The sequence below is a fragment of the Solea senegalensis genome, linkage group LG2, assembly GCF_019176455.1.
Source record: "Solea senegalensis isolate Sse05_10M linkage group LG2, IFAPA_SoseM_1, whole genome shotgun sequence".
Taxonomy (NCBI): Eukaryota; Metazoa; Chordata; class Actinopteri; order Pleuronectiformes; family Soleidae; genus Solea; species Solea senegalensis.
The window spans coordinates 7,210,265-7,224,855 of record NC_058022.1 but is presented as its reverse complement, the minus strand read 5'-3'; the positions used below and the strand labels follow the sequence as shown (position 1 = coordinate 7,224,855).

The 14,591-nt window shown below is 40.0% G+C and overlaps 1 protein-coding gene across 1 annotated transcript; it reads left to right on the top strand.

Moving 5' to 3' along the window:
- The first annotated feature begins 285 nt into the window (after positions 1-285).
- esyt3 (extended synaptotagmin-like protein 3) lies at positions 286-14,591 on the top strand. Its single transcript, XM_044019541.1, has 23 exons — positions 286-774; positions 1,881-1,922; positions 2,963-3,097; positions 3,883-3,959; positions 4,042-4,111; positions 4,204-4,293; positions 4,367-4,422; positions 5,094-5,214; positions 5,363-5,539; positions 5,738-5,820; positions 6,848-6,896; positions 7,139-7,228; positions 7,334-7,396; positions 7,493-7,552; positions 9,813-9,884; positions 9,995-10,081; positions 10,961-11,110; positions 11,300-11,634; positions 11,727-11,825; positions 12,751-12,882; positions 12,961-13,066; positions 13,188-13,237; positions 13,345-14,591. Exons 1-23 carry the CDS (start codon positions 430-432, stop codon positions 13,382-13,384), a joined length of 2,529 nt encoding a protein of 842 aa, XP_043875476.1. The 5' UTR covers positions 286-429; the 3' UTR covers positions 13,385-14,591.

Here is a 14,591-nt window from a genome sequence, read left to right as displayed (position 1 = left end):
AGATGCACTTAATGTCTCACTACATTGTCACTGATAAATAAAGACCAACTGCATTCAAAATGGTCAAAAATGACGGCATAATATCGGAATACCTTCGGTATTGCTAGATACTCGAATTTGCGATATCGGTATCAGACACACACACACGCACGCACAAAATGGTATGTCCCATCTCTAATGTTTTAGGGTGGAATTCCTGTTTTAGTTGCACATATTTCCCACCCATTGGCGCAGGTGTGTCACTGTGTACCTGTGTGTGTGTGTGTGTGTGTGGGTTTTCAAACACGGAAGTTTGCAGTGAGGTTGCCTCCAAACACACACACACACAGTGAGAACAGCAGACACTGAGCTGTTGCTTTCTCTCTCAGTTTAATCTGACAGAAACTCTCTCAGGTTCTTCCTGAAGTCTCGGGCGGGACTCGGACCCAGATGGCGTCCGCCGGACAACTGCAGCCTGTCGGGCCGGCGGGCCTCCGGGATAGTCTGTCGATCCACGGCAGCTCAGAGAAGCTGAACTCCAACGCGGTCAACCGCATCCTCATGGAGTGCTTGACGTACTTTGGCAGAGCCGTGCTCCTCTTTTACCCGGTCTACCTCACGGGCTACCTGGGCCTCAGCGTCAGCTGGGTGCTGCTGTGTATGATGATGGTCACCTGGTGGGGCAAGAACCGCCAGTGGAAGGACGCGCGCATCGGAACCGCGATCGACTTCGTGGACAACGAGACGCACGTGATCAACAGGGAACTGCACAGCGCGCTGCAGATGGCATCATGGGTGAGTGAGTGAGTGAGTGAGTGAGGACTAATGAGTGATTCACTGGACGTGGAGTCGATCACGGTTACACTTTGGCAACCAGTGCTGCTCCTCTATGTTCGCTGTTGCCATGACAACAACGCCTTTTTTTTATTGACGTGACATGCCACAGTTGGGCGGGAACCACGTCTAACTTGACAAGTGAGAAAAAATACTGAATAGTATGTTGCTGCTGTTTCCTCTGCTGGATGTTTTTCCCTCTGCAGCACATTATTCTTCACCACACCCACTCAAACAGTGACTCATGGGAATGTTAGAGATTCATGTTCTACTTAAAAACACACTCCTATCAACAGTGGCAGGGCCGCTCCTGGGCAAACTGGGGCCCGATTCAGCAGAATTTTACATTTACATACAAAGTAGGTGCACAATTACAGCATAACCTAATTATCTTTATAAGTAAAGACTTAACTTCAACCTGATATAAATTCAATTAATCTAAAATAAGTCAATCACATTCACAAACAGGACTCTTGTCTTTAAATATAAGTAACTTTAACCTGAAATAAAATAAATCTAACATAAATAAATCACAATCACAAACAGGACTCTTGTCTTTAAATATAAGTAACTTTAACCTGAAATAAAATAAACCTAACATAAATAAATCACAATCACAAACAGGACCCTTTTAAAAGTAGAGAAACCCAACTGTTCACACAATGAAGAGAAAATGGACGAGAACTGGAGGTAGAGATGATATTAATGTTCTTACAAATGACAGTAAACATGACATGGAATTGAAATAATAATAACAAAAGAGAGAGAAGCCCAGAATAACACATTGCTAAATTGATATGCAACAATCACAGAAACATTTTTGATCTTATATATCTGCCTAGTTGACTCCAAAATAAATCAATAACAACAATTATCCCATTGTAATGCCTTTTCTATTTTATTTTCCTTATATTATGTTTCTATCTCTCTCTTCTTATCTTGCACCACAGATCAGAACACTTGTCTAGTTTTGTGTAAACTTTAATAAACCTGATTGTGATTCTGATCATGTATATGTTTCAAGATCAATTTAACAAATATTATAATTGTCTGTTTTTGTTTTTTAGGTCCACTTCCCTGATGTTGAGAAAGTTGACTGGGTTAACAAGGTGCAGTATATAAAAAAAGAAAAGAGAAAGTTATTTTTTACGTGGAATGCTGCAAAGCTTTTTACTGCTTTTATACCGTTTTAACTTCTACTCCAGTTATTCCATCATGGCAGAGTCTTCATGGCCTGCATTTGAATTTTATTTGAACACATTTGATTCATATTATTGAGACTAAGTTCTTGTGTATGTGTCTGACTGCCCAAGTACTTGTTTTAGTTTTCATTTATTTCACAATTTAAAGCAGCACTGTGCAACTTCACTTTTACTAAGATCAGAACCCATTCGCTTCCAGGGGCAACGACAGATACAGTATTACCCACAGAAACAGACAGTGGATATCCAAGCCGACTTCCATGTTTTTGTTATTTTTATCACGTTTATGAGTGCTTTTGTCAATTTTTCCAGAATAACTTATAATATCTGGCAGTTATTTACAATTTACTGCATGTTACAATTTAAAATGAAGGAAAAACAAAAAGACTGTACACTGTAGTTGTACATGAACACCAGATTTTGCAGATTAAATTTGAAATTTGAACAGTATATTTTTATCTTTTATATTATATATTATATATGTGTATATATATATATATATATATTCATATATATTATATTTTATATATTTTAACAGTATATTTAACAGTACATATTTGAAATAAAAGAATTTGAGTTTTTGTCTCAATGTCCAAAAACAGGCCAAAAAAAAACTATGTGCAGGCGTTTTTTCCCACGCTTTCACTTTTTGGCAACAAAGCCACTGATTTGTCGGCTTCCTGCAACAGCACGTGTGAAATTACTGTAATAACTTTGACGTGCAACTTCTCAGCTTTCAGAAACTGGGTTGCACTTGCATGAATGTGTCGGCTGTGTTCAAGGGTTAAGTTACACACGTATCACAGTTTTTGTACTCTCATTAGGTGTAGACTGGGATTGAAAGATCTAATGTTTTCCTTTTGCAAATCAGTGACTCATCAAAAATGATTATGTTGCTAAATGATTCTTACTATTTAATGTAACACTCTGTGTTGTCATGTGTCCAGGTGTTGGACCAGGCCTGGCCTTTCTTTGGGATGTACATGGAGAAACTCCTCAAAGAAAATATCCAGCCTTCTGTCAGACTCTCCAACGCGGCCCTCAGAATGTTTACCTTCACTAAGGTCCACTTTGGACACATAGTAAGTTGACGTTTGTCCTCCATCACTCTGTATTCTGTACAGGAAGAAGATGATTGTGTTATGTTTTGGCCAATTGTTTCATATTTGTCAGAGGGGGAGTGGTGTATTTTGTTTTTTTACCCTGCGATAGCTTGTGTTTTTATGGATTTGATGCCGTTATGGAGACATGATCCAGGTGTGTTTCAACCACATGGCACAATTTGTGGTTCTCAAACTGTGGTACGTGTACCACTAGTGGTACGCGAGCTTCCTCTGGTGGTAGTAAATCAGAAATACTGTTCTACTTTATATACCAAGGTATGTGGTTGAATAGGAGCCTAGGAATTCTGACCGGAGTGCGTAGTCACCTTATCTCTCACTCCCCCTCAATCTAATTTCATTATACTAGTGTGTGAACTATATTTGAGGAAGAGGAGGATGATGATGAGAGAGCAAATTGTCTTATTGGGAAATAAATCTGCCTCCTATTCTATTTTATTTTATTATATAATATTTTCTTTGGTTTGAGAACCACTGATCTAAAAGATGTTGATGCTATGAGGAAAAACTCTGACCAGGTGTTTTTTTTTCCTGTGCCTAAAAATAACCACATTTGTAACCAGGAAATGTTACCATCAAGCACTGTCTCTTTGATATGCATGCATGTCTGTCATGAGCTCACATGTGTATATGTGGTTGGCACATGTACAGTGGGTTACAATGTTATTTACAACGATATCACAACCGTATCTCATAAACTGATGGTTGAGGAGTGTCCTTTTAAAACGAGTTACCCCCAATTCCAGCCTCTGAAAATCACTGGAATTAAAGCCTACACCGAAGAAGTGGACCAGAGGGAGGTGATTCTGGACATGAATATATGGTCTGTCACAACCGCTCTCTTTCATCTGTGTTTCCACTCTGAACAATGTTCTGCATTTTCACTCACACTTTTCACTCCACAGTTACGAGGGCGACGTCGACATCGACGCCTCGGTGAAGCCGCCCGTCACGGCCGGCGTCAAAGGCCTCAAAGTGAGCACCGTCATCCATTTTTTTCCCTCTCCTCTGCACTTACGTCACCCTCGTCATATGCTGCATGTGTTAACCTGTCCTGAATCTTCCAGCTCAAAGGAATGATCAGGGTCATTTTGGAGCCTCTCATTGGTCAAGTGCCGTTAGTGGGAGGAGTCACCTTCTTTTTCATCCGTCGCCCGGTGAGTGTTCCCACACAACGTGGAGTGGTGTCACTTATTTGTGTTTCAAACTCTAAATCGTCAAATCTTTCAGACCTTGCAGATCAACTGGACCGGCATGACCAACCTCCTGGACAGTCCTGCTTTCAGGTTTTTTTTTGTTTATCATTATTTATTTTTTAATATGTTAAGGGCCTTTCATGTATACATGGAGTTTGTATGTTCTCCTCATGGGATTAGAAAAATTGGACACTCTAAATTGAGTGTGAGCATGAATGGCCCTGTGATGGACCGGCCAGGGTGTACCCCGCCTTTTGCCCTTTGTCAGCTGGGATTGGCACCATTGACCCTCATGTGGAGGAAACAACTCCCAACCAACAACAACAACAACAATGTAATGAATAAATCCTGAAAGAAAGTGAAACAGGATTCTTTTAATAATTCATACAATCGTTTTTACGGTTCTAAAATAAAGGATATGGCAAGTATGCATGCATTTTTAACACCACATTGTTCCACTGTGCTTTTTTATCAAGCAAGTATTTTCTCAAAAAGTGATTATTCATGGCAAATTTAATTTAATTTTTATTTTGTCCCAGAACCCCAAACATAATACTGGAAGGTGTCAATTTAAACAAAATTTTATTTAAGGATATAGCCAGCTTTGGATTCAGGCCCCAAAAAAACAAAAAAAAAACAAGTGCGTCTTATCTTCAGGAGTTGGACTTGTTTGGTGAGGCCTAATCTGGTTGCACCAGTGTTTTCTGCTTTCATTATCAGTCTCTTTGTAAAGCTCTCTTGTTCCACCTGCCTCGTCCCAGTTCATTGTCTGAGGAGACCATCCTGGACATCATCGCCTCGCTCATGGTGTTGCCTAATCGCATGTGCATCCCGCTCATAGACCAGGTCAAAGTGGATCAGATGAGGTTCCCGCTACCTCGTGTATGTAAGACACACTTTTGCATACACGTTTCACGCAAGCATGATCCCATTTCCCCCTTTTTTTTTTAAAAAAAAAATACCATTACACATTTTGAATAAAGGGAAAATAAGTATTTTTAATGTTATGTTTTTTAACTCTGCTCCTCAGGGTGTGGTCAGGGTTCACTTACTGGAGGCCAGAGACCTGGTGCCCAAGGATACGTACATGATGGGATTAGTCAAGGGCAAATCTGACCCATATGCGACACTACGCGTCGGCAACAACCATTTCAAGAGCAAGATCGTGAAAGAGAATCTGAACCCAGTATGGGATGAAGTGTTCCAGGTGAGGTGGTGGTAGAACTTCAGTCATTTTAGTATTATTTTTTGCTTTGGGTTTCTTACATCACTAAATGTCAGTGCAGAGATTGTTCCTTCTTGATTGTTATTGATGCTATTTTAAGCTGAGTCTGGGTGTAGTCCTTCTACATCAATCGTATACCATCTTCAAAACATCCTCCTCCTCTTCTTTGTCTGTGTGCAGTTTGTTGTCCACGAGGCCCCGGGGCAAGAGTTGGAGTTGGAGATATACGATGATGATACAGATAAAGACGACTTCATTGGAAGGTAAGACACTGTCTAAAATCACTGCTGACAAGTAGGACCAGTGCTCTTTTGAGTCGCGTGTAGAATATTTGGCCCTCTATTTTCCCTTCTAATTTGTTTATGTTAAACAAAAGTGTGTAGCTTTTAAATAGAAGCAAATGCAATTCCAGCCCAGTCCAGCAGCTCCACATGACTCTCTCTGTTAATCATTATAGCAGTGTTTAGATCTTGTGTTGCCTGGCGACATTTATGTGGCACACACAGGAAGTGATTCTTTTTATGTCAAGACAGACAGAGGTAACGGAAACATTAAAGTGCTCCATGGACAGTGAAATGATAAAAGCTTGTTGTCCCCGCACTGCTGTATCCACACTAAGGCGGAACTTTTTTGACTAAATATGTAATTGGGATTATTCTTGCCTGAAATTGCTATTGCAATATAATTCACGATATGAGAGGGAATGGTACTTTTTACATAATTATTCTCTTTTTAATTTGAATAACATGTTTAAAATGACATTTTTGCATTTTCTTCAGTCTGTAGACTAGGTGTGTGTAGGCCAGGACAATATTTAATCTAAAATGGTCATTAGTCAACACATTTGGCTTTAAGAGATATTGCAACTCCTGCGAATTGAGTATTGCAGCAAGCCGCATCGCGATTTTGATGAAATTTCAATGAACTGTTAAGCCAAAATCCACACAGACGTCAGAGGCCAAACAGAGACAGAATAATAACAACATCAACAAGAACAGAATTTTTTGCACCTTTTATTGGCAATTACTGTAAAACTGTTAGGTAGTAAATAAAAAAGTACAAATCTGAGAGTGGTGTGAATGGGTGTTTTTCCTCATCTCTATAGAGATTCTATAGAGTCGTTTTTGAAAATAAATCTTTAAATGTAGAAGTTTCTTTGGAGAAACGGAACCTGTAGAATGTATATAATAAATGATGATGTAATTGGCACTGAAACTACACAATTTAGTACTTTTTATTGTTTTTTTATTATCATATTTCATAAAGACATGTGCACCTTCTGTGTTACAGGTACAACCTTGATTTTGGAGAAGTAAAGAGGGAGAAAGAAATGGATCGGGTGAGTTGTTATTTATTGTTGTGGTTACGCTAAATGATTTTTGTCGAGTATGTACAGTTTTCCCTCCGCTGTGGGGGGAAAAGAATGTGGTGTTAACAAAATGATTGCCAGCTTTAGAGGACACCTCAGAGTATTAAATGAATTCCTTACAAAGTAGTCTCCACACACGCAGTCATTTGTTATAAATATGCCTTAATATCAAAGTGGAGTTGATGAATGTACTGTATCTCTCTCTGGTGTAGTGGTTTCCTCTGGAAGGGGTCCAGAATGGAGAAGTTCATCTCAAGCTCCAGTGGCTTTCCCTGAACACAGATGTCAGTCTGCTGACTAAGGTACTGTAGCACCAGGGTTGCTTCAATCTCAACTTGACAGTCTCCTTGCCACAGTTACCAGTGCATTTTAACTGTGTTTTGTGCTGTGCCTTGACTCTCTCCCAGTCTACAGACGGCCTTGCTTGTGCAATGCTTTCAGTGTATCTGGACAGTGCTTCGAATATACCAGTGAGTGGCTTTTGGTTGTTGTTGTTGTGGAGATCAGGTGATGGAACACGGTTTAAACTTGTGTGTTGATATTGTGTATTTGTGCTTGTTTTTCAGAAAGACCACAGTGAGATCGCTGACCTCCACAAACATGGGAAGCACGCAAAGGAAGCTCGGGTGAGACAAGAAGCAGAGAGCGTCGTCACATAAACAGTGTTACATTCACGTCACATGGCATGTTCAGAGTGTCCTGAGTGATCCCATCACATGTGGCACAGGTGTGAACACACCTAATCTTGAATGTGACCTCAGATCCAGGTTTGAGGACTCATGTGGCCACATATTAATGAATTCACAGAAAGAATTAAGAATTGAATTTTATTAAAGTATTCCTCTGCATTTGACCCATCCTAGAATTAGGAGCAGTGGGCTGCCACAAGGAGTAGCGCCCGGGGAGCATTGGGGGTTGGGTACCTTGCTCAGGGGTACCCCAGCCCTTTTTGGGCCTCCGGTTACAAGTCAAGTTCCCTTTCCACTTGGCCACGGGCTGCCCCGACGTCCGTGTGCATTTGCATGCGGTCACCAGATGTTAGAGCAGATCACAAATGGTCACATGAGACACATCGGGCGACATTGGCTCAACCCTGTCTCTCAGTCAAGACTAAAATTAAGCCCAGGTCTGAAACTGTAGGAATCCCTCTACAGTCTCATATATTCAGGAATTCAGGTCATCCATTCATTCATCTATTCCGTATTCCTGCTATAATTTTCCATTCTTAGTTTTCTTTCAACTTTAAAAAAAAGTGGCCTTGGATACCTTGAAAGACACTGTATGTGTCTAAATTCTTCTTATTATCAACCCTGCTATCTAACGTTTGGTTGGTTTGTTTAGATTAAATACCATCGCTATTTAAAAGTAAACATGAAAGCACTGCTGCTTGTCGACACCTGTTTCGAATCAGAAGTCACTCCTAATCCTTTTACTTCTTTAATCACAGCGTCACACTATTGCTTAAAAGAACCAAACTGTTTCTTTTAAGCAATAGTGTGACGCCTATGCTTGATTGGACACAGGTTTATGAGGATTTTTAATCCAGGAATCTTAGGTATGCAGGCGTCTTTCTCTCTCCCTCTCTCTCTCTAACACAACCTGTTCGTGCAGACACTTTATTGCTGAATATCCCCCTAAGATTTATCTCTGTTAGAGCACACTATCTTCCAATTTTTGGAAAATATATGTGTAGCATAAAAAGGCTGCCTATGTCCTCATGAATTATGTTTTTTTTAAAAACACCTTTAGAATGTATTGTATTCAAAAGATGTTTGGAAAGAATTGGTTGGATTGCATGTTGGATTTAATCTGCAGATTGGTATTTTCTGGTCGATTCTCTTTCACTTTTACTGTCTCACAGTTGACAGGCCTTTTGTTTGTCTGTGAATCAGATACTTTCTGTTGGTGTTCCAGGTGCGTTTGTCCCAGGTTCACAGCTCGTATATCCTGTTTGTCTGGTACACGTCTGTCATTTTATGTGGGTGTGTTTTTACCAGCTGGTGTTGGTGCACCAGCTGATAAACTGAAGGCTGGTGTTTGCTACCTAACCCCGGAGGCTTGTTCAGGGTGCGTTCCACAGGCCCGTAGAAACACACAGAAGCCTTCTGATTTCTGGCGAGGACCTTTGCTTTATAGACTTGTAAACCAAATAGTGGTACTGCTTTATGGGACAAATGAATAACTGCCATTGTGGTCACAGATTCCCTCACAGTTTCTGTTACTCACTCCGTTTGCTGCACGTTCAGACTTGAGTAAATCTTACGAATCCCACCCATCTGGTTGTTTCAGTAATTCTAATCTTACTCCAAGAACAATTAAAGGGAAAGGTTTCGATTTGATTTTTTTAAACAAACCTATCTCATTTTGGAACCTAACTTGACCTGTTCAAAGAAGCAATGGGGTTTGAATGCCCCCTGCTGGTCACTATCTCAAATTACATTCACAAAATGGAAAAACTGAGTCTCCTCATGTTACCTTGTCCTGGAATGTTGAAAATTATGGCAAGGAATGTGTATGTGTTCCTTTTAACAAAGAACTGCAGGCTACAGCATATAGAAAGGATACAAAGACTTCAGAGGAAACATAAACAAGTAGAAAATCAAGAAAACTAAAATAGATGGTGATCCCAGCCACATTTTTTTCAGTTTTCAACTGTCGGTGGGTGCAAAACAAAAGTTTCATATGAAGCATTTAAATGACTGTGCTTGCTCGGAGATTATAATTGATCCAAACTGATTAATCAATCGACCATTATTTTATAGCTGATGGATTTTCCTGACCCTGTTTATTTAAACTGCAGCATCAAAGACGTGAAGAAAACAAACAAAGAGTCAACTAAGCAATTATGAGTTTATTTGCATATGTGGATATTTGCTTTGTTTTCAGCTCACAAGGAGGGTTCCTGATCCCAACTCCTATGTGGAACTTTCCATTGATAATGAAGTTCAGAAAAGCAAGGTACTGCCCCCCACTGGACGACATTCAGAATGCTTAATCAGTGTGGCGTAAAGTTGTTGTTTACAAAAAACGCCCCCCAAAAATTTAAATAAATTGTTTTCCCTCCACAGGTTGTGTTTGCGTCCAAAGACCCAGCGTGGGAGGAGGGCTTCACCTTCTTTGTGCACGACGTGAAAACACAGCAGCTCAGTCTTCAGGTTTGTAACATACATTTGAACACAAGTAGATCTAATTGGCTCAACTGTGCCTGATGGTATGTTCTATGATCTAACATGTCAATCATTGCTGTTGAAAGTCACTCTGCTTTTAACCGAAGACCAGATGTACCCAAAACAGCTGATCACTATGGTCCTGTATGAGTTAGTATCTATTTATCGCACACCTACAACAAACAGGGTTGCCACAGGTCCTTGAAATACTAATAAGAAATAATACTAATTTTGTGAATTTGAATTTTTTTTATTTTTCCAAGGAAAATCATGGGTCATTGACAGGTCATTTTGTGCAAGAAAGAAGTTAAGTTGATATTTAGGTAAATGTATCCCGCCTCCGATTTGCCCTCGTTTGTTACGACACCATCTACTGTTTCATGCACCCTGCTATTCTTGAGGTACGTAGACTAGGCCTACGCAGAACAAACGTGGAGTTGTGGATGCTGTACATACACTGTCTCTCTCTGTTGTTGACTTGAGACTAACATTAAGCAAGAGAGAGCAATTACGTGACGTGGTTGCAAAAATGCAAATTCCAAGATCTCTGGCTCACCAAAGGAAATTACAAAGACTAACTTTGCTCAAGATGTCTATGACAATCACTTGTCCAGATACAGAGCGTGCTGCAAATCAATAGTGGACACCATGGGCCAAGCGGCTCTTACAAGTATCCCTCCCATCTTAAACTGTGTCAGCACAGGGAATTGGTCCTGGAAAGTCTACGTATATGGAAGTATATGGAAAGTCCAACTAAAATTGAAAAGTAAAAAAATGACCACAGGATAAAATAGACTAATGTCAGATATGGACAAGAAATACAAACTTAAAAGTATTCAACGCTTAAATCTTCTAAAAATGGTTCAGGTCAAAGAGCCTGAGAAGAAGACTCCACTTGGGTCGCTAAGCTTGCCCCTCACTCGCCTCCTCAACGCGTCCGACATGACACTGGACCAGCGCTTCCTGCTGGAGCGCTCTGGAGCAAACAGCCAGCTCAAACTGAAGGCCACTCTCAGGGTGAGTACACAGAACCTGAACCTCTTCATGTGGTATTGGCACATAATGATCAACATTGACTGTTTTCATTGAACCTCCTGAGAGCGGGACAGAAGGAAAAACTGGTCTTGGCCACTTAACAGGAGGGTCATTGAATTAAATCTAAACCTGCAATTGTTAAAAATTGCTGTCTCGTCAATCCCACAACAGGTTCTTACAGTGGAAAAGCCTCCACCCAAGATCATTTTGAATCCTTCTCCACAAAGCAACAACGGCTCCGCGTTCACTCCCTCCGAAGCAACGTCCTCCTCTCCAGCACTTTCCTCCAACAATATTCCCACCACCAATGACCCAGCAGCTCTTTCCCAGAGAGGCACTGGAGGAGATCATTTGACTCACCGCCGTGGGTCTTTTCTGGCCTCTGAAACTATGCGGTCACAGCCCGCATCGAAAAGCATGCGTCGGTACGACTCTCACAGCCTCCTGTCGGAGAACTCCATCGCTTCCTCGCGTTTTGACCTCTCAGATGGGGCCTCGTATCCACTGTGAGTCTATGTTTCTGTGTGTTATTTTCAATTGTGTCATGCGCTGATTTCTTTCATTACCTGAACTTTTCTTTATATATGAATCAATACAGGGCCCTCAGGAATCACCAGGGTTCTTTTGGGGAGATCCACCTGACTGTACGCTATGCCTCTCTGAGAAAAAAACTCATCGTCCTGGTCAACGCTTGCAGGTACACTTAGAAATTCACTACCCAGCAGCACCAGCAGGGATTTACACATAGTGTTGAGGTCAAATATAATTTTAGAACTTCAACTTTATTAGGAGGACATGATAAAAGACGCAGATTGTAAATAGGATAGCTGAACTTAATGTGGAGAATATTTACATTATTACTTTTAGAGCTGAAATGATTACTCGATTATAATTGTTCACTAAATTAATCTTCAGCTATTTTGATAATCGACTCATTGGTTTGAAGCTTTTTTCATTATTAAAACAAGATCAGCATCTTAAATGTGAATATGTTCTGGTTTCTTTGCTCCATAAAACAGAAATCCTTAAAACTGAATCATTTTGGTTTGTGGACAAAAACAAGACATTTGAGAACATCGTCACTTCCATGTTTGACAAACACTGATCAACATTTTTCAACATTTTATGGACATTTTATGTAGAAATGAATGGTCAGATTGGCGTTGGCCTTGCTGATGTGAAATTATGATTTTCATGTCAGGTGATTGACAGTTGGTTTTATGTATTAGTAAACGTCCAGTAAGTTAAACTCATGCATTTTGTATTTGCATTTATGCCATGCTCAAGAATGTTTTCAATAAACCTAGTGTTGTAATGGGCCTTTTTTTTTTTTAAATTTATTTTAATTTTTACACAGCATCCATTTTTGACATTAAATTGTCAGACAAACACACATGTTACCAATTAATTAGGGGTCATCTCCACCAGGCCACTGCTTTTGTTCAGGTGTAAAGGGAGGTCTATCGAAATACTTTGAGTGGTCCCTCAAAAGACACTGAAGCCTGTAGAAGCATTTTTACGGAACACATATCAGTATTTTCTGGTTTGTATTTTGCAAATTAACCTAGGCCAAACTCTGAGTTGTTCACAACAACTCAATGTATCTACCTGTTTCCCCACAGGAACATATTCCCCTGCAGTGACAACGGCACAGACTCCTATGTTCGCCTGTATTTGCTCCCTGACCAAAGCTGGAGACACCGCAAGAGGACACATGTCAAAAGGAGGACAGTCAATCCCGTCTTCAACGACAAGTAAGCTGTCATTTTCGGATAGCCGACCTCTATGTAGATGTTTTTTCTGGTCTTTATTTTGGTCCTCTTTTCTCGCAGGTTTGAGTTTGATGTGTCACTTGAGGCGGCGCAAACAAGGAAATTAGATGTTTCTGTGAAAAACAACAAAATGTTCCACATACGAGAGAGGAAAGACATTGGCATGGTAGTTAATGCATGTGCTTTTATTTTTAAATTCCTTACACAAGGGCTTGTTACAAATGTACAGAATATTGTGTCCAGTGTCCTAACTGCTGTGGTCGTCACTGCTCTGCTTGTTTCCACAGGTCGTGGTTGATCTTTCCCAAATAGATCTGGTCAAAGGCACTACTGAATGGTATATTCCCTTCTTTCCTATTATTGCTGATGAACCGATTAATCTGCATGCGATGAAACAAATGTTTTTTGTATCTTAATATTTCGGATATCTTTCCTCTTTAAAAGGTATGAACTCTTGCTGCCTGGGCTGAAGAAATCCAGCTAGATACCGGAGGATCAAACTTCTCCTCCCAGCTTGAACGGCAGCTTCTCTGTCACAACATGGCAAACTGCAGGCCTCATAAATATCCTGAGAATATTCCTTATCTTCACTGATCAAATTATGGTTTGTTTGGTGTTTTTTTTTTTGCAAATGCAGCAGTGAAACCAACCGCAGATACTGGACATGCTAGTCATTTTGGTCCTACTAAAAGCTGGGGTAGGCAGGATTGCTGTAATAGTGATAATCCCGTCCCACCAGATGTGCAGGAACAAAAGCATTCTTTTCATACCTGACTGATGTCTCAAAACAATCGCACTTGTCCCACCTTTTGTTTTTTGGGTTCCTTTGCAGCGTAGGCAGTTGTCACCGATGCTGAAATAATGACCTGTTCTTCAAGAGATTTGTATACATTAGTAGGAATGCATATTATCTCAAAATTGCACTGTGATTGGTCAGTGGGCTCTTTGCGCAGCAGCCATTTTGACATGTTTCAAGAGGAAAATCACAGATGTTACTGATCACATTAACAACATCCCTGTTAATTTTATATAAGTCAGATCAGTGTGCCTGAACCAGTATTCACCCTGAAACAATCAATCAATATATATGCATTTAATTATTTACATCAGTGATTTTCCCAATGGGACCTGTCAAAATGGCTGCTCTGCAGAATAACTCCAGTCACTGGACATATTTCTCCAAGGATGAGTAGAATCAGCTTCTCTTTTTTTTTTAGATTATATTGTAAGGTTGTTATAGAATTTTTCATTTAATAACACCAAAAATATGTTGTGTACCCCAGATTTAAGGTTTTACAGGGAATAAGTGGTTTTAGTGCAATTTACTTCACTTGTAATGTTAACAAAACATTCTGATTTGAATACACTCCATTAGACAGCAGGCAACTACTTAAACACTAGGCTTTAATTATTATTTTTGTATCTCAGATTTTGTGAGCACAAAGTGTTTTATTTGTTCATAAACTCAACAATTCTGAATGGTGATGCAGTCACTAAGCAAAAACCTAAGAATGTAGACGACCATTTGACGTGAAACGGCAGGTAAACACAGGGGTAACTAATGATATGAACAAGTTTTTGGTTAGATTGAGTAAAGACTCATTATTAACACCTGTTAACTTGACTGCTGTGAAATCAGTAATATGTCTCTGTTTTGGCTTTTAAGTGGGACTAAGTAGTTCTTTTTATAT